This window comes from Triplophysa rosa, linkage group LG6 (genome assembly GCF_024868665.1).
Source record: "Triplophysa rosa linkage group LG6, Trosa_1v2, whole genome shotgun sequence".
NCBI classification, from domain to species: Eukaryota; Metazoa; Chordata; class Actinopteri; order Cypriniformes; family Nemacheilidae; genus Triplophysa; species Triplophysa rosa.
Genome location: NC_079895.1, coordinates 16,105,848 through 16,123,827, shown reverse-complemented (window position 1 = coordinate 16,123,827; position 17,980 = coordinate 16,105,848). Strand labels below are relative to the sequence as shown.

Below are 17,980 nucleotides of genomic sequence, written 5' to 3'. Positions count from 1 at the left end.
TCTCTCCCCTGCCGCGGCTCTATCCCAGATGACCCTGCTGAGAGCTGCACTTTCATTATGTCCCGTGAAAGCGCTGGGGATTGAGCCCAAACAAAAAAACCCACGAGGGTGAAAAAATGTTTTTACATCCGCCAGCCCTCTCGCCCGGCTGGCTGTGTATGTGCGCTCACGGTCATAGTTTCAAATCAATGGGACCAAGTTATTGGAGTCTGACCAACTCTAACCGGTGGAAAAGAAAAAAGCTGTCTCTTCAAAAAAAAGAGGGTTTGTTACACCTGCACGTGCCTTTTCTCGTCATAAGCACTGATTTACAGTATCTCTCCTGTACATATTTTTTTGTCATAAAGCAGATTTGGGCCTGCGCGCTACAATGCTTACAGGTGCAGGAAGGTGCCAAAATTCACAAGCATGCTGTCACATTGGTGAGGTAACCTCAGACGGCTTTTGCGTCACTCGAACGCAGAAGAAAAAACCTGAAGCAGGGATCAGAGTCGTGGAGAGCGATGGGTGTTTATTTGGAAGCAAAACTCATACCCAAACGTGAAGGAATTTAATGTATCTCTTTCATCCCTGCCAACCCGTTTAACTTCAGCTCTAACACACACTCTCAATGTAGGACGCCCTCAACTGGATGTACTACAAAACTCTTTAGGACACAGATATTCTAAAACTACGAAAGGGTGGAATCAAAGGAGTTCATTGAGGTTTGCTTAGCAAATATGTTCTTTATGGATAATACACTGCTGTGTTATCACAGGTCAACTGGAGAAGGCAAGATAAGTGAATTGTCACATCCATAATGGACCATATTTCTCACAAATAAGCACATTTTAATATTTTTAATAAAATAACTATTTTGTGGTCTATGGCATGAATTACCCAAAATCACATTGTTTCAAACCTGTATAAATGTCTTTGTTCTGTTGAACACAAATATATTTAGAAGAACGTTAGCAACTGAGATTTATGGGGTAGTCAAAGTTTCCCCAGAACTGTTTGCTTTCCTAAATTCTTCCAAAAATCTTCTTTTGGGTTTAACAGAACAAAAATAAAATACAATATTTTTCTACTCTGGGAGTCAATGGTGCCCCAAAAATCTGAGTTGCTAACATTTTTCCAAATATCTTCTCATGTGTACAACCAAACAAAGAAATGTATACAGATTTGGAACAACTCGAGGATGAGCAGTTCATGACAGAATTTTCATCTTTGGGTGGACTATCCCTTTAAGTGACCCAAATCTGTGATGAAGGGTCTTCTGTGATCTTTTATGAAAATATTACATCGGCAAAACACATATTGAGAGCATGTTTGAAAAAACTTGTTCCTTATCACTGTTTGGCTGTTTTTATTATATTTGAATAGCATTAGGTTTAAAAGGTCAATTGATAACATTCTGTCCACAGAATAGACCCATGTCTCATCCACACACCTCAATAACTCTTGAGTTATAAAAACTTCCTCATGCTAAATAATTCTAATTTATATTGAAGCAGGAAGTGATATGATAACTGTGTCAATCCTTAATCTCAAAAGAGCTCCCAGACCCACTCACAACCATTGAAACACAGTGACAAATCCTCCTGGCAGTTATTTCCTGTCACATGATCATAACTGTGGCGACCTTGTATTTCCTGTATTCCAATGCAGCTGTTGACATGACACCAGCTGGAATAAAGAGCATCATGGGGCTTGGTTTGCGAGCCATGTGTTTGTTTGGGAGGAGATGATACCAGCCATTGCTGCCAAGTGAGCTCATGTCACTCATCTGGCAGAAAAAAACTTATGCAGTATGAGCCTGATAAATATAATCCAACTTTACATCATGACAAAAAGTCTGCCTTAAAGGAGTAGTTCGATCAAAAATAAAAATTTGGTTATCATTTACTAACCCTCTTCTTCCTCTATTCAAAATATATTTTTTTGTCAGCGGCAGCCATTCACTTCTATTGTATAGACACAAAGCCAATGCAAGTCAATGTCTAAAGAACATTCTTCAAAATATCCTTTTTTAGTGTTCTGTGGAAGCAAGTCATACAGGTTTGAAATGACAAGAGGGTGAGTAAATGATCACAGAATTTTCATTTTTGGACGAACTATCACTTTAACTCAACTAGGACAATATATTCAGATAGACAAATCTGTTCATCCTTTAATATTAGCATAATTCATATTAATGAAACCACACTTCAATGTACCATGTGTCAACATTTACAGCATCTTCAACATGGCTTCTTTTCATGGGCACTTTAAAGTCAGTGAGCAACTAGATTTTGCATTTCCTCAAAAATACTTGCAGATTTATTAGAGCTGCTTATTTATAAAGTTTGGTGCCACAATGTTATGGCATGATGGTGCGAGTGGTTGCTAGGCAGCAGTCACAATGTTAAGCGATTGCTTACTGCCCCAAGACTAACGAGCCCATGCCTCATGTCTCCGAGACCCATAGATCATTTTTAGATTGGATGCATCTAGTGAACTTGTGTTTCAATAACTCCCATTGGTCACACGACAAAAAGCATCCCAAGCTCCCACTGAAAGATGAGCTAACGTTACGATGTTGAGAGCAGAGGTTTGGCAACACCAGAAAGAACCACAGCATTTACACTTGACTCACACAATGATACGCCTCTCCCAAACAAGTCACATGATTAATACAAACCCATAACAAAAGGACAAATGTGGGAACTTGTTCTTTCCCAAAAACCTTTTTTTGTTGTTCCAAATCTGTATAAATTTCTTTGTTCTGTTGAACACAGAGAAAGATATTTGGAAGAAAGTCAGTAACCAAACAGTTCCTGGCCACCATTGACTACCGTAGTGGGAAGAATTACTTTAAAAAAGGTCAAGTTTAACCATTATGAGAGCAAGAAATTAGCTTGTAATTTATTGGTAGAAAGGTCAAAGAAAATAATAAAAACCACGAAAACATAAAAACCATCTTATAAATAAATCACTTTTACTCTTGTGTAACCCAAGCGTTTTGAACGAAATGTTTAATGATCCAAAAGCCGGAATCACTTTTGTACACGTGCAAATCCTTCAAATGACTCCAGTCCTATATTTAAACTTTGAAAATGTCTCTGTTTATCCATGTATTCAGCACGATGCTGGAAAGAAAATTCAAAGCAAAGTTTCAGTTATTTGATTGTTCAGAGGAATAGTTTCACACTTAGAGGTTCAATACCAGTTAAGTATCGGCTGCGTCAGATGAACTCCTGATTAACTGCCCCCCCCCGAAACAACACAACAAAGAGGAAAGACAGACACGCGTACGCACACACACACTCAGAGAAGAGGTCCAGGGCTGCAGCAGTTTTAATGCTCTTATGGAAGGCCAGAGAAATTGCACACATGGGACAGCGTCCAACACACACCCTGCTGGGAATCTTGGACTCTCTCTTTATCATACGTCAATAAATAAATGTTATCTTTAGAAGGTTTTGTTGGGTCTAAGTTAGAGAGGATAAAAAGAATCCTCAACTCAGTTATGTCCCTCACAGGACCAAAGTTCCTGTGTCTTTGCGCTGGCCTGTTAACAGGCTTCACTATTCCCTAAATATTTACGGACCACTGCGGCCTCACAAATAATGCTACATAAACAAAGGTTTCTGACAGATTTATAAAGAAAAAAAAGGACACAAAAACAACTAAACAAAAGTGAAGAGCAGAGAGCAGCATCCTATAGGTGGCGTTTCTGGAGAAACTTTACTCAGATCAGGATCAGGGTCCTCTGGGAAGACTGATTTAAATCAGCATTATCCCACCATAATGTTCATCTCATAGCTGTACCGGGATCAGTGTGTTTAAAGGGAGAGTGACAGGGTGTGACTTGGAAAGCAGCTTGTCTGTGATGCACAGGGTGTATTGATAGCATAGTGAGAAGTCGGAATTGCACGGGTGTCTAAAGTCCCTCCTCCTCATGCTGGTTGTCTTTATAAATCTCTCTGACCAGCAGCACTCGGGTCAGGAGCCGAGCCAGCGTGCTCTTCTCTAGAGGAGTCGAGCTGAACCACAGCGGACTGTCCAAGGAAGCAGACACCACTGGCTTCATGTAAAAAAAATCTGTCCTCTGTCTCACAGACTCTGGGCTGGAGAGAAAGAGAGAGAGGTGGAGAGTTCTGTAAGGTTCATTGAAAACTTTGATCAAGTTCGTTTAAGGTCATTTACCGTTGCATTATTACTACACAACTGATGTGCATGTTAAAGCGACAATATAAATTATATCAGATATCATCTCATGTTTGTGTGAAATGTCCTCATATTTGGATTGTGTCTACACAGTTTTTCAGGATGTGAACAGCAATCGTTATAATCATTGGACACTTGCGTTTTTAGAGTCAGACCTGTTGTTTGGTTTCTCATGAAAATGGTCCATGACTTTGAACAGCTCATCCAATTAGAATTAAAAGTCACAACTAATCAATCATAAGCACATCCAATCAGATTGCAGAGCAAGACCCCGTTATTAAAAATCATTTTCTACTATACATTGCATTATCTATTGAGTGTCAATGTAAAAATGTCTAACAATTTGTTACACAATAAACAAGATAACGGCAGCTGTTCCCTCTTTAAAGGGATAGTTCACCCAAAAATGAAAATTCTGTCATTAATAACCCCTCCTACGAAGTTGTTCCAAATCTGTATAAATTTCTCTGTTCTGTTGAACACGAAGATAGATATTTGGAAGAATGTTAGCAGCACATTACTGGGACATCATTGACTACCATAGCAGAAGTTAAAATGGTAGTCAAAGGCACCTTAGAACCATTTGCTTTCCTAAATTCTTTGAAATATTTCATTTTGTGTTCAACAGAACATAAGAAAACGATACAATAATTTTTCCTGCTACGGTAGTAATGGTGGATGTCACAAAAATGAAAGTTGGTAACATTTTTCCCAATATCTTTCTGTTCAACCGAACAAAGAAACGTATACAGATTTGGAACAACTTGAGGGTGAGTAAATGACAGAATTTTCATTTGTGAGTGGAGTATCCCTTTAAAGAAGTCAGAATCTTTTGAATGTCAAACTTACCACTTCGATAAATAAAGCTCATACAGTTGGCACTCGTGTTTCTTAACAGGACATTGAGTTGAATCTCCTGAACCACTGTCAGCCTCAAAGTTTGAGTCATCATCGTCTTTACGCCTTCTCTTACTTGCCGATTGCTCTAAGTAAACCAAAAACATTTTAGAACTAGGTAAAAGACAAAATAATCATTTCAATATAACATTTCTAACATCTCAACAAGAGCTGAACAGGCCATCTGTCCTCTCATTGTCCTGCAAATGCTATAACACCCACAAGCAAAATGGGCCTTTAAGGACCAAATAGACAGGTACATTGCTAAAGAGTACTTTGTTGTGTCCTCATAGTAAAAGTGTCAACACCATGATTCAGGATGTGAACAGCAAGTTATAATCACCGGACACTGTTTAGATCAGGACTAAGGAGTGATGAATCCTGCAGTGTTAAGCCTCAACTTCAAATCCAAAACTAACAGCAAATGATATGATATGCTGTGAAAGTGTTATTGTATTCTAATGGCTGAAGAATTCATGTTGCACAGCTGTCATTCTCATTCAACATGAATGCGCAAACAAAAATTAACTACTGTGCGCAATAAAAATGTATAATATACTGTATAATTATACAGCTGAAAACCAACAATAAGATATCAAAAATATTAAGTTACTTACATTAAAATATTAGTTACACTAAAACATACTTGGATGAATATTATTGCTCAATTTGATTTTGTTTTAAACACACCATGCTGCTCCCGTGAGATGGATGGGATGCGTATGCAGACGGTGGTGTCATGGCTGTGCGGATTAGAACTGCTAGGCCCATAGACATTTCCAAAGGAGAGGCGTGAGTGCTGTTCAACTGTGCGGAGGCCGAAGTATTTGGTGTTGAGATGGAAGAGAGATCTTAACAGGACAGAGGGCGACTGCTCCCCCAGCTGTCCACTGCTCCATAGACACTGCTCTTCAACACGGCCCCACCGGGAACCTAAACACAAACCCGTATGTACTAAACAATAACAGACAATGCAAGGAACAAAACGGATTTCTCCATGACAACTATCATTTTGGGGTGGACTGTTCTTTTAAACAAAACTATACAGTCAGTTAGTTTAGCGTGCATGTGTCCTCCTCATAGTTGGGTTGAGTCAACACCACTTTTCAGAATGTGAACAGCAACAGATATAATCATTGGACACTTCAATATAACAAACATCTTTCAGGAGTTCCACTTACCATCAGGAAGAACACTGGGTTGCCAGTCTTTAAGGATCTTGTTCAGTTCTTCCCCGAACACATGGTACTCCGGGTTGCTGAACAGGTCATCTGTCCTCCCCTTGTCCTGCAAATGCTACAAAACACCCACAAATATTAACAACAACAATCCAAAGAAAAATGTATCCTAAATAAAGGACCAGGTAGACATGTACATTGCTAAAGAGCTCTCTGTTGTGTCCTCATAGTAAAAGTGTCAACACCATGTTTCAGGATGTGAACAGCAAGTTATAATCACCGGGCACTGTTTAGATCAGGAGTGATGAATCCTGCTGTGTTATGCTCCAACTTCAAATGCAAAATCACGTGCAACATTAAGCCAACAGCAAATGATATGAGCATTTATAGAAACAAAGATCAGAGTGGCTCACCAATACATTTTTACTTATAATTCAAATGACGCTTGAAGTTGTGCACATTAATACTTTAAGGCAAGCAGAACTAGCTGTGAGAGTGTCATTGTGTACAAACGGCTGCAGAATTCATTGCAATTCAGAATTGCAAATCGTATCGCACAGCTGTGTTATCAGAGTTATTGAATGTGTATCGTGATTCTGAAAGCACAGCACGAGTAAGCTTTCCATTTACTTTTTAAACCCACTTCAAAACGGTTCAATAAAGCAACATTTCAAACTCCACTCTTAAATATCAGGCTTCATCTTTCTTTATCCAGAGCCTCTAAACACAACACAAACTCAAGGCTGGGGACCATCTCACCTTCTGGATGCTGAGGCAGAGGTACAGGATGCTGTCAGGAGCATAGCTCTCCCCGTTGGGTCGACGCACCTCTTTGACAAAGCGAGACAAAGACTGATTCAGCTCTGTCGAGCTCAGGGACAGAAACGAACTGTCTTTTAAACGAACTGTCAGGAGAAACACAAAAATACTTTTAGCAACATCAGTGCTGAGAATTAAAGCAGAACTTGAGAACTGCAGGCTTCCAACGATGTGATTGTATTATCATTAATAATGAATAAAAAAAAAACTGAACTCGAGTGCGCTCATAACTCAAAACTGTCAACAACACTTTCAGAATGTGAACAGCAGTAGTATAATCATTGAGCACTTTTAACCCAAGCAGAAGCCTGTATCCATTTAGCTTTACAGTTTCATGCTTGTTCATCAAAAATAAGAATCCAAGAGTACCTTGTTTCTGGCTCTCCTTTCCTTTGGACTGGCTAGGCTGTGAACCTGCAGTCATGGCCCACCTCCTCCACGCGTTTAAGCCATACCTGGAGTTCAAGGGGAATGAGCAGTCTGCCGCTGGAGACTCTATTGCTGGTGATGAGGATAAAGACGAGGGAGACTCATCCTCTACTGCCCGTCTCTTCTGGCCCTATGGCAACAGCAGGTCAGTGGCATTAGCATACACAATGCTAAGCATCATCCTCTGTGACAGGTCACGACCCCGTCAGCCTCATACGAAACCTCAACAATCACTGCACTTCAGCATGTGAACAGCTAATGGTTTTCTAATCACAGGACAGCACTTGATGTGTGGCTACAGGGGTGCATCTGTACCGTACCCTCCTCCTGGTTCTGGGCTGAGGCGTCTTCTCTTTCTCTTCAGGCAACACGGGAGGCAATGAAAAGAGCATGTCTGAGTCCAGATGCTCAACCAGGACAGGTTCTGATGCTGGAACAGAGCAAGACAAGACGGGTTATCCAGAGACAGATTTTATTTTTAGAGAGATAACCAAAGGTCTGTGTGCGTCAGAAGTAGCTACCTAGTGGAAGATCCTTCTCCAGGTCTAAATCTGGCTCATATTTGTCTTCCTCATCCTCTTCTTCCTCCGAGCTGCCGCTGCCATTTTCGCATTTTACATTTTCAACCTTTACTTCTTTGCTCTTTTCACTTTTGATATCTAAGGAAAGGCAGAAAGGGGGGAAAAGATTTGGTTGCAGAATTTCTATCAGTGATGTAGTATTAACAGGTTCAAGACGACACACTTGATACGTGCCAACGTGCCATGTGATTATAACAAGCACAAGTATGAAGACTACCTGTAGTCTGGTTAATGGTGGATGCTTTAATACGTTCTGACCTGAGCAGTCTGGTTTCTCATCCTCATCCTTTGCAATCCCATCAGCCATCGCTTCAATGGTTTTCAGCAAATCAAAGGACATTTTGGCTTTCAGCTCATTGATGGTCTTCACAATTTGCTCAGCGTTCTGTAGTGTGGTGGGCAGAAACACTGGCACAGGCACCTGAAAGCACCACGATGTGGCACAAAGCAGTGAGGGACACGGCAAGGTGTTAAATCACACACTCTTAATATAGTTTCATTAACGACCACTCTTGTTTTTGGAAAATATGACCTATTAAAAAGAATATTTAAGCATTACTCAAAGGAAAACTGCCATAGAGCAACAATAAACTAAGTGCACTGGTATCTAACAAACACTAAACATAGATTGTATTGGAAATAAAGAGTGTTCAGTTTGTGAAAGTTCATCTCTTACCGGTACAGGTATTGCAATAGGAGTGGGCGTGGCCTGAGCGTAGAGGTTCATGGGTAATGGAACGTAAACGGGAACAGGGATCGGGACAGGAACATACTCCTTTCCTGAGCTTTCCAGGTCTGCCTCCTCTGAGGAAAAGCAGAGACAATCATGTCAAACTCCACATTTTCCAGAGAGACTGTGAATTTGTACTGGTGTTGTCAAGGGTGCTTACCTGTCTGCAGTGGTTTGCTCTGCATGTGGGGTTTGCAGTACGTGGCCTTGGTCATAGTGAGTGGCTTACAGAGCACGGCTTTATTTTTCACATCTTTCAGGATCCCACCCCCAGCATACGACACAGGCCCCTGAGTAAATGCCTGCAACAAACAAGAACATTGTTTTGAACATCATTTGAACATAAAACCTTTAGAACAGCTGCTTTTATTTAAAGATTCTTACAGCGCATGCTTATAGGATATGGGAAATTAACCTATAATCGTTGTTGTTTTGCCAAATTTCTAGCTTCTTAACATTGAGTATAACATTGAGTATTAGCATGACCTACTCACCATTTTTGATCCTTGGGTTGATCCACCAAACTCTGTAAATTGACCACATGATTTCATTTTTTAAATATTTATCACGCAGTTAAACATGCCAGACATACATATTTTTAAATCTTACCGAAAACTGTGTTTTCAGGACCTTTCTGTGTGGCCATGTTGGGCTCGTTCTGTTGGCAGTAAAATCGCAGGAGACACTGCTGGTCACAGAAGTGCTTCATCTCTGTACGCCACTGCACAGACTCCAGCAGGTTCCCCTGGACCTTACAGCAGTCGCAGCGCGCCGCCTAGTGGACACGGCAGAGTAATACAGATGTCTAAGTCTCTGCTGTTCCGTAAAAACAGAAAATGCTGTCATTTACTCAGTCAGATTGTCCCAAACCTGTAAATGTCTTTGTTCTCCTAAACACACAACGAAAGATATTTTGAAGAATGTCAGTAACCAAACTGAGTCCCATAGTATTTATTTTCCCTACTACAGCAGTAAATGGGGGATGAGACCTGTTTGGTTACTGACATTCTTCAAAATATCTTTCGTTGTGTTCAGCAAAACAAAGAAATGTATACAGGTTTGGAATAAACTAAGCGCGAGTAAACGATGACAGAATGTTCATTTTTGGGTGAACTATCCCTTTAAGCATACTGCTTAGACCAATGCCTGACAATGGTCCTTAACTGTGAAAAAGTCTTTATAGCTGATTTCATTTTATGTCAAGCGAGCCAGGAAGGTCACTCGTACGTACCTTATAGTACCAGTCGTGAAAATGATTAGCACACATCTCACTGCAGAAGTCCCTGCTGACCCCATCTATCTGTTTGGTGATTGATTTCTTGCACATCTGTGTGCAGTGGTTACAGGTGACGCACTTCAAGCCCAGATGCCTGATAAAATCTTGCTTGAACAGAAACTTACAGCCTGCAGAAGAAATGTGAAGGTGAGGCCCTATACAACAGCTCAGATGAATCTTAACCATCCTACGAGTCAAAATCATTGTCCTCATACACAAAAACTATAATCACGACAGGTCATGATGTGAACAGCAAAAGGTATAATCACAGGACAAAGAACAAAGGACCAAAAAGACACAGACCTTCACTACAGAAAGGCCTCTTCACTCCAGAGAACTTCACAGACTCGTGAAGGGTTTTCTCTTCCTGACAGTACTCGCAGAACGTCACTATGCAGTGGAGCTTCTTATAGTCCTCACAACAGGTCTTACTGCAGAACTGATAAACTTTATCCTGCAGAGATCAGTTATAATTGCATTTTAACCTCACACCACTCAAAACCTGTAAGATTTAAATCTTGATGAAATAAAAGGATTGCAGGAAACCCACCTCCCACTCCAGGATCTCCGGCTTTATACTGAAGGAGCTACGACAGTAGTTGCATTTCAGCTGGATGTTCTCTGAGGCTGAAGATGGGATCTGTCCGTTGGCTGATGTTTGGATGGTCGCGTTCTGAACAACAAAAAAAGAAAATCATAATGCAGAAAGTAGCTGGATGCACCAGCATGCATAACACAAGCTTTGATGGCATCTACAGTACCTGGAATTTGGTGACACACAGTGAACTGCAGAAGCTCAAAACGTTCCCTTCAGGCAGAGTTGCATGATACTGAGGTAATGCATTTCTCTTACAGAAGTGACACGAGGGCTCAATATCTACAAATACAAACAAGATTCTCATTTATTCAGACCTTGACTCTGACTTGGTGTTTGAAATCATAAAACAACTTTTTTGTGGGACAAAGTGGGTCACATTGTAGAAATCAAATTGGATGGAGAGCATGTGAAAGGAGTTGTGAAATGTGATTAACTCTATGGACATTAATCTAGTTTTCATAACTTCCATTGTTAATGCATATGTTGTAGAGTTTAAAGGAACAGTTCACCCAAAAATGAAAATTGTGTCATCATTTACTCACCTTCTTGTCATTTCAAACCTGTATGACTTTCTTTCATAGAACGCAACAAAAATATATTGTGAAGAATGTTGTTAACTGGCACCCATTTACTTGCATTGGTTTTGTGTCCATACAATAGAAGTGAATGGGTGCTGCTGCTGTTGCGTTACCAACATTCTTCAAAATAGCTTTTCTGTTCGGTGGAAGAAATAAAGGCATATAGGTTTGGAATGACAAGGTGAGTAAATGATGACACAATTATCATTTTTGGTGAACTATCACTTTAACCTTGGGCCGCAGAACACAAATGTGAACTGGTACACTATGTAGAGCGTTTGGTTGTCTACTCACTCTGTGCGGAAGCTGCAAATTTGCTCTTGGTCATACAGGCCGTAGAGCAATAGGACTCCGTGGCTCCATTTGGCCCAATGCATTGAGTGGCATCAAATGATCTGCACATCACCTTACAGCCACTACACTGCACCATCTTTCCATGAGTCTATAGAGAGAGTGTCATTTAGAGATGCGTGATAAAAACTAACCAATGAGACACATCTTGCTCATAAAAGACACTACAATGTCTTTATACTTATTGCTCCATAAATTTGAACAAATATGACAAAACAGCCAATTGAAATTTAATATACTATAAACAACATTTTAATTGCAACGTGAATTTGAGAATTTATTGGAAACTATTAACACTTGTTTTTTTTCCTCTATACTGACCTGTTTATAGTCCCTGATGCAATTTTGACAGCAAAAGCGTTTCTGCTGACCGTCAATGAGTAAAAAGTGGTTTGCTGTGGCACGACTGGGCAGATAATTCCCACACTGTTCGCAGCAGTTCATGATGAGCCCGTTAGCCATACGGTAACGATTGAAGCATGCATCGCTGCAGATCTTGTGCGTTACATTCTTGAAGCTCACCTCATGTCGAATCTACAAGGTAAAAAGCATGCATTCAAATGTGCATTGTATATAATGTTCATTTATACTTACACATTAACAGAGATCATTCAACAAATTAGCCTCAAACAGGTCTCTTATTCCGTTTCCAAGGTGATCACCATGGTAAATGACAGTAGTAAGTAACCATGGCTACAAGGCTGAACGCTTGGATACAACAAACTGAACAGTGATAGTGCAATGGAAGGAAATGAAAACTATGAAAAAATAATGAAACATACAGTCTGAACAAGGATAGAAGTCCTGAGGAACTATAGTATAATAGTGTAGATTATAATGAATATGTGAGGATACAATTCTGACAGTTCTTCCTCATTTACAGTGAATTTTAAATCTAGATTAATTGTAGTGTGTGAATATTAATTAGACGTCATGCAGATACTGTCAATTATTATTCATGACCCAAGCCTTTACCATAGTAGTATTACTCCAGTATATTAAAGTTCACCCAAAAATGAAAATTGTCATCATTTACTTACCCTCTTGTGATCTCAAACCTGTATGACTTTCATTCTTCTTCAGTTCACAAAAGATGATATTTTGACAAAAGTTGGTAACCGAACAGAGCCGGCACCCATTTACTTCATCAAAATAACATCTTTTGTGTACTGCAGAACTCACCCTCTTGTCATCTCAAACCTTTATGACTGACTAAGTAAATGAGGACAATTTTCATTTTTGGGTGAACTACTACTTTAAGGCCCACTTCATAATGTCTTCCTTTCAGCCATCATAATTTCTGCTTACGTGTGGTTTGCCTAGTAGGCCAAACTAATGAATCATAATTAAATATTCGAGAACAAAGATCTTAGCAGCAACCAACCTAGTGTTTCTAAATCTACAGACTATTTTCTGCCATTCTCATTCCGAGTAAGAGAAATCAAAGGTATAGCAGAAGATATCTGACCTCAGTGAGCTTTCCACAGACGGTACACTTAGTTTTAAGTTGATTCTTCTGAGGATTCTGTTTGCTTTCATAAGATGCCAAACAGCCGGTGCTGCAAAACTCCTGAAAGGACTCACTTGAATCCACCTGGGCCACTATAGTGCCTCCTTTCATATTGGTAATGTCTCTGATTTGGAGAAAACAAAGGGCAAAAGATTAAGATTGTTAAGAGCGATCACATGTGATTATAAGACTTTCAGACACAGGTTTAAGTTCTCAAACGACATACTTCTTGCACATGGTGCAGCTCTTCTTGGGAGTGGGTTTGTGGGAGAAGGCAGACAGGCAGGTAGTCGAGCAGAACAGGTGGGATGAGCCCTTGCGCTGGTACGCGGTCTGGCCTTTCTTCAAAGGCTTCTTACAGTTGGCGCACGTGACTTTCATGGTACGTTGGGGTTGCTGGGATCCTGAGGACGACTGGCAGGGCGGTTTGGGGAGCGGAGCTGCGGGAGACGGTGAGTCTACTCCAGGCTGCTTCTGGTTACGGGGAAAAGAGGCTGACTGGGAGATCCATGAATCTGAGGGTAAAAAAAAAACGAAACATGAATGAATCTTGGTGTCTGACTAAATAAACTTTTAAAAACAATACAGAGAGGCTTAAAGCTAACAATGATGTGTTATTGTGTTGTCAGTGCAACAAAACAAGTAAAGGATTGTCTATGGTTTGTATAAAGGATGACACAGCAGCTTTGTGTGGATGAATTACCAGATCTCTGGTGTGTCCCCGTTTCTCCATTCTGCACCGGCTGGCTGGCAGCACTTACGCGTCCCGGGTTGAACGTGGGTGAAGGTCTGCTGGCTGCACCCTGGTTCTGCTGGACTTCAGGGTTCAGGCTGAACGCACTGCTGATCTGTAGCCCATTTTCAGTCCCCTCCAAATCGTCCAACCTGGTCGCCACTACCCCACCCACACTCTTTAGCGATGTCACGTTTGTGATCATGAGGTTTATATCCTCTTGAGCGCACAGCGCCAGTGGCGTTACAGTTGACGTTGCCATGGCAACTGCCAAAGAGTCTGCCCCCAACGTGGTAACGCTGGCGATTTTGATTTCAGAGTCAGGCTCTGTGCTGCTCAGGATGTTCCCATCCTCAGCGGACAGGATGGAAGAGGAGGCATCCCTGAGCTCTGAATCCTCCTCATCGTCAATCACGATTGGCTCGCTCTGGCTTTTGGGCGTCGTGGCTGCAGAGGAGGGAGGACTGGGAGTCTTGGAAGAGGCTGTTGCCGTGGTAGCCGGCTCTGTACAGTCTTTGGCAGCAGTGAGGGTCTCTGCAGGTGTGTTAGCGTCGGTGGGCTGCACCCTCCCCTGAGAGTGAGCAGGAGGCTCTTCTACTAATACTACATCATCATCATTGTCTTCCGAGGACTTGGGAAGGTCTGATTCTGTCTGTTGCTCTTCGGCAGATGGAGTCAGCTCTGTTATGGGTGTGGTTTCCATATGACCCTCCTCCTCCCCTGTGGCTGTGCTCGCCTCCTCAACATCTGCCATGGCTTCCAAATCGCCATCCATTGCTTAGGCAACCACCTGTTGACGCAATACAGGAACAGTTACCTGGAGAACCCATATTGAGTATTACAAAAAGGTCATGCTGATGAATGTTTATGAAAAAATGTAATGAATACATAAATATCCCAATTTAACAGTATTAGTCCTACTATAGCTGGGAGATTTTTATCCTGTCTCCTGACAAAAGCTCTCTCTCTCACACTATAATGAATATACGCTTCCCTCTTTACAATAGACGCCTCAATATGGTTGATAAGATTTAGAAATTAACAGGGGATTACCTCACGATCAAATTACAACAAGATGTGTCCAGAATAATTACTGCTAATCAATTTACATTATGAAAGATATTAAAGAAATGAAAATTCTTACATTTAGGAACCTGCGGACCACCTATGAAGGCAGGTATCCATAACATCAAAATCACGAAACCATTACTATGCAACCAATCAACATCATTCACTAAAACAAAAGCCCAAGTAAAAGAAAAGCAACTCAAATGGCAGGTAAAACGGGGCAAGGCCTCATCAACATGTGACCCACTTTGGCTCTCAGTGCAGAGCTCAACAACCACCACCTACCAAAATACCTAGTATATCAATATACTAATATCATAATTAATGCATTATTCAAATTATATATTTACAAAATAACAGGCCATTGAGAAACACACACCAAATCTTTTTGCAGGAAAACACAAACCTTTCGATCCCCCTGAAGAAACATGATGTGGACTGCAACAGAGCCCTTTCTTGTGTGCATCAGTGCAACACATGATCACACACAGAGACTTCATCCAAATGCAAAGACTTGAACTTTAATACCTCTGGACTGCAATGCAGAACTACCTTTGGACTGAGCTACAGAAAGCTTTCAGATTTTGACAATGAATTCCCCATGTAAGCAAATATCATAACGATGATTCAATAAGAGCCATATGAGTCTTTATTGAAGCAATACCGTAGTATCAGATCATTATTATGAATTATTCTGTAAATCATTCTGAAAAGACTTTGAATGTTTGGGATTTCCTCGCAGGCTGATGTCATGATCAGGATGCTGTGAGAAACTATATGCAGTGACTGATCCGCCACTGAGACGTGATATAATCGCACGCATATGCGCCATGCGCTTGCCAGGTCTGCGTTTAACGCTAATAGATGTGCTCACAAACACGCGAGTGTTTATTTGAATGGCGCCACAAAAACGCATAATCGTTATATGGCTTCAAAAACTCTCTCTTGCCCACAAGTTGTGTCAATTAGGACGAAGAAGTAAAGCTTTGGAGATTCATACCATTCTCCTTTCGGATCGGGCACCCGTAGGCCGTGCCCTTGACTCTGGACCCTCCGTGTCCACACTCACAACCGAGCACGATCCGCGCGCTGTCAAGGCAACCGGATGACGACGTCAACACGCCGTTTCGCAGGCTTTCGTTATTTTCAGGAAACGCGAGGTCCACCGGGTTACAAACTTGCTACGCAAGAACAAAAGGCGGTGCCGGCCGTGGCAAACTACACTAACTGACTCTTTGCGTAGAAATGCATTGCGGTTTTCACGCAAAAACCCCGGCCCATGTGTCCCACCCCCGGCCTCTCTGGCGCATGCAGCCATTGGATTAGCGGCGAACTGGAGGGAGGAGAGCCTCAGAGACTGCGCCATTGTTATTGTAGTGAAAGAATTAGTCAGAAGTTGTAACCCATAAATAATCCATCGCACCAAAATGACAAGAAAATTGAATCACAGGTATTCCAAATGATGTAAAATAGCACTCTCAATGAGGTTATATTTAAATACTAACGTTACACTGCGTCCAAATTCGACTTGTCATATCAGACATACCACACACACTCTCTGTTATACGCAAATGTGCTTTTAATTGGTATCTCAGATGAAGATTATTTAGAGAATAAAGTTTTCCTGCTCGTAATACACTTCGGTCAACGTTTAATTGAAGTTACCCCTGAGCGTTTACCCCTTGCAATCAAAAGGCAATACATGTGGTGACCTGTAGGGGCGCTGCACAGTTAACAAACATCAACTACAACGCCTCTAGGTGGCTAGCCACAAATATTTCAATAAATATGTCAAGCGTATCAGTCAAACATGACGCACGTAAACTTTAAAGCTCAAGTATTTGCAAGATACAAACCAAACAATGTTTCCTAATTGGTAAATAAATTTGCCCCCTTCAGTCAGCGGGTAGCACTGCCTCATGTCCGCCATTAGAGAGCGAGCGAAACAATGCGCGCGAGCATAGGCAACAGCAGCCTGCCACGGCGGAAAGGGGGAAATCTCAGGCGGGTAAAATTGCACGCCTCTCCCTTCGTTAAATTACCCTCATGCACAAACGCATGTGACCCCAATGCTTTCCTCGCCGCGAGCTCCAGGCCGGACATAGTTGGGAAAACTTTGTCCAATTATACCCAGTTCGGCATCAAATCGCCAGAGAAATTCTTACCGGAGTAGAGCTGGAAACGATAGAGCGCCACTTTTGTGCCTTGACATAAATCCTGGGGCGCATGCGTGAAAACGTACGGACGTTCCAGGCGCGTGGGAGGAGGATACTGCCAGCGAGTTATTCGCTACGCACGCGGCGTCGTGCTCGCGCATTACGTGCACGAGCACAATATATAAGCCTTAATTAATGCGTTTATTGATCAAAGCAGTTGTTTTAGACAATCCTAAAACGCGTATTTAGATGCTATGATCGTCATATTAACGATTAAGTTTGAGTTATTTTCCGTTCGATGAAGTCCAGCTTCCTGCTTTAGAGATGTTTTGGTCAAATAACATTTGATACTGAATTTAACTTAAAAAGACTGTGTTAATAACACACATATCAGTGCTTTAATATATCGTATGTTAATAGTAACGACTGAAAACAGCAATGTTATATTTTTAAATGGAATGCCACTCATGAGTGTAACTACAACTGCAATCTTTTCCTTTATTCGAATCAGATTAAGCCCTAGTTGCTATAATATTCCAATCAATCAGTAACCTAACAAACCTAATAGTTCTCGTTATACGCACTAAAGCGTTTGCGCAATCCCACTGCAAATAAGGTAAACAGCACGTTGACTGGAAGGTGGTGTAGTGTAATATGGCGACTGAACTACATTGCGTAAGAGTCAAAATGTTGGGAATTCCGTCCAACATAATAATACAAATAATAACGATAACGACCTGTCTTCAGTTACTTCAGGTAGATGGTGTCCTTGCAGACCCACTTCAAGGGGTTCTTGTTCCAGATACCGAATAAAGACCAGAGAAACACTGATGGGATTAATTAAAGAAACGATGTTTTAGCAGTTTGTCGTAGTATAACAATTAT

The 17,980-nt window shown here is 41.2% G+C and overlaps 1 protein-coding gene across 3 annotated transcripts; it reads right to left on the bottom strand.

The window, feature by feature from the left end:
* Window positions 1–2,858: 2,858 nt before the first annotated feature.
* zmym2 (zinc finger, MYM-type 2) lies at window positions 2,859–17,323 on the bottom strand. Of its 3 annotated transcripts, none has more exons than XM_057336365.1 (23): window positions 17,105–17,323; window positions 13,842–14,661; window positions 13,365–13,653; window positions 13,097–13,262; window positions 11,950–12,162; window positions 11,572–11,719; window positions 10,863–10,978; window positions 10,652–10,774; window positions 10,405–10,555; window positions 10,057–10,229; window positions 9,435–9,600; window positions 9,320–9,351; window positions 8,986–9,127; window positions 8,772–8,899; window positions 8,354–8,516; window positions 8,036–8,173; window positions 7,835–7,944; window positions 7,455–7,644; window positions 7,026–7,171; window positions 6,270–6,384; window positions 5,779–6,021; window positions 5,041–5,176; window positions 2,859–4,091 (listed from the first exon to the last, which is right to left on the bottom strand). In XM_057336365.1, exons 2-23 carry the CDS (start codon window positions 14,644–14,646, stop codon window positions 3,905–3,907), a joined length of 4,080 nt encoding a protein of 1,359 aa, XP_057192348.1. In that variant the 5' UTR covers window positions 14,647–14,661; window positions 17,105–17,323; the 3' UTR covers window positions 2,859–3,904. The 3 variants fall into 3 exon arrangements, with proteins under 3 accessions (XP_057192348.1, XP_057192349.1, XP_057192350.1); XM_057336366.1 differs by lacking the exon at window positions 17,105–17,323 and adding an exon at window positions 15,940–16,725; XM_057336367.1 differs by lacking the exon at window positions 17,105–17,323 and adding an exon at window positions 15,346–15,918.
* Between the last annotated feature and the right edge of the window lie 657 nt (window positions 17,324–17,980).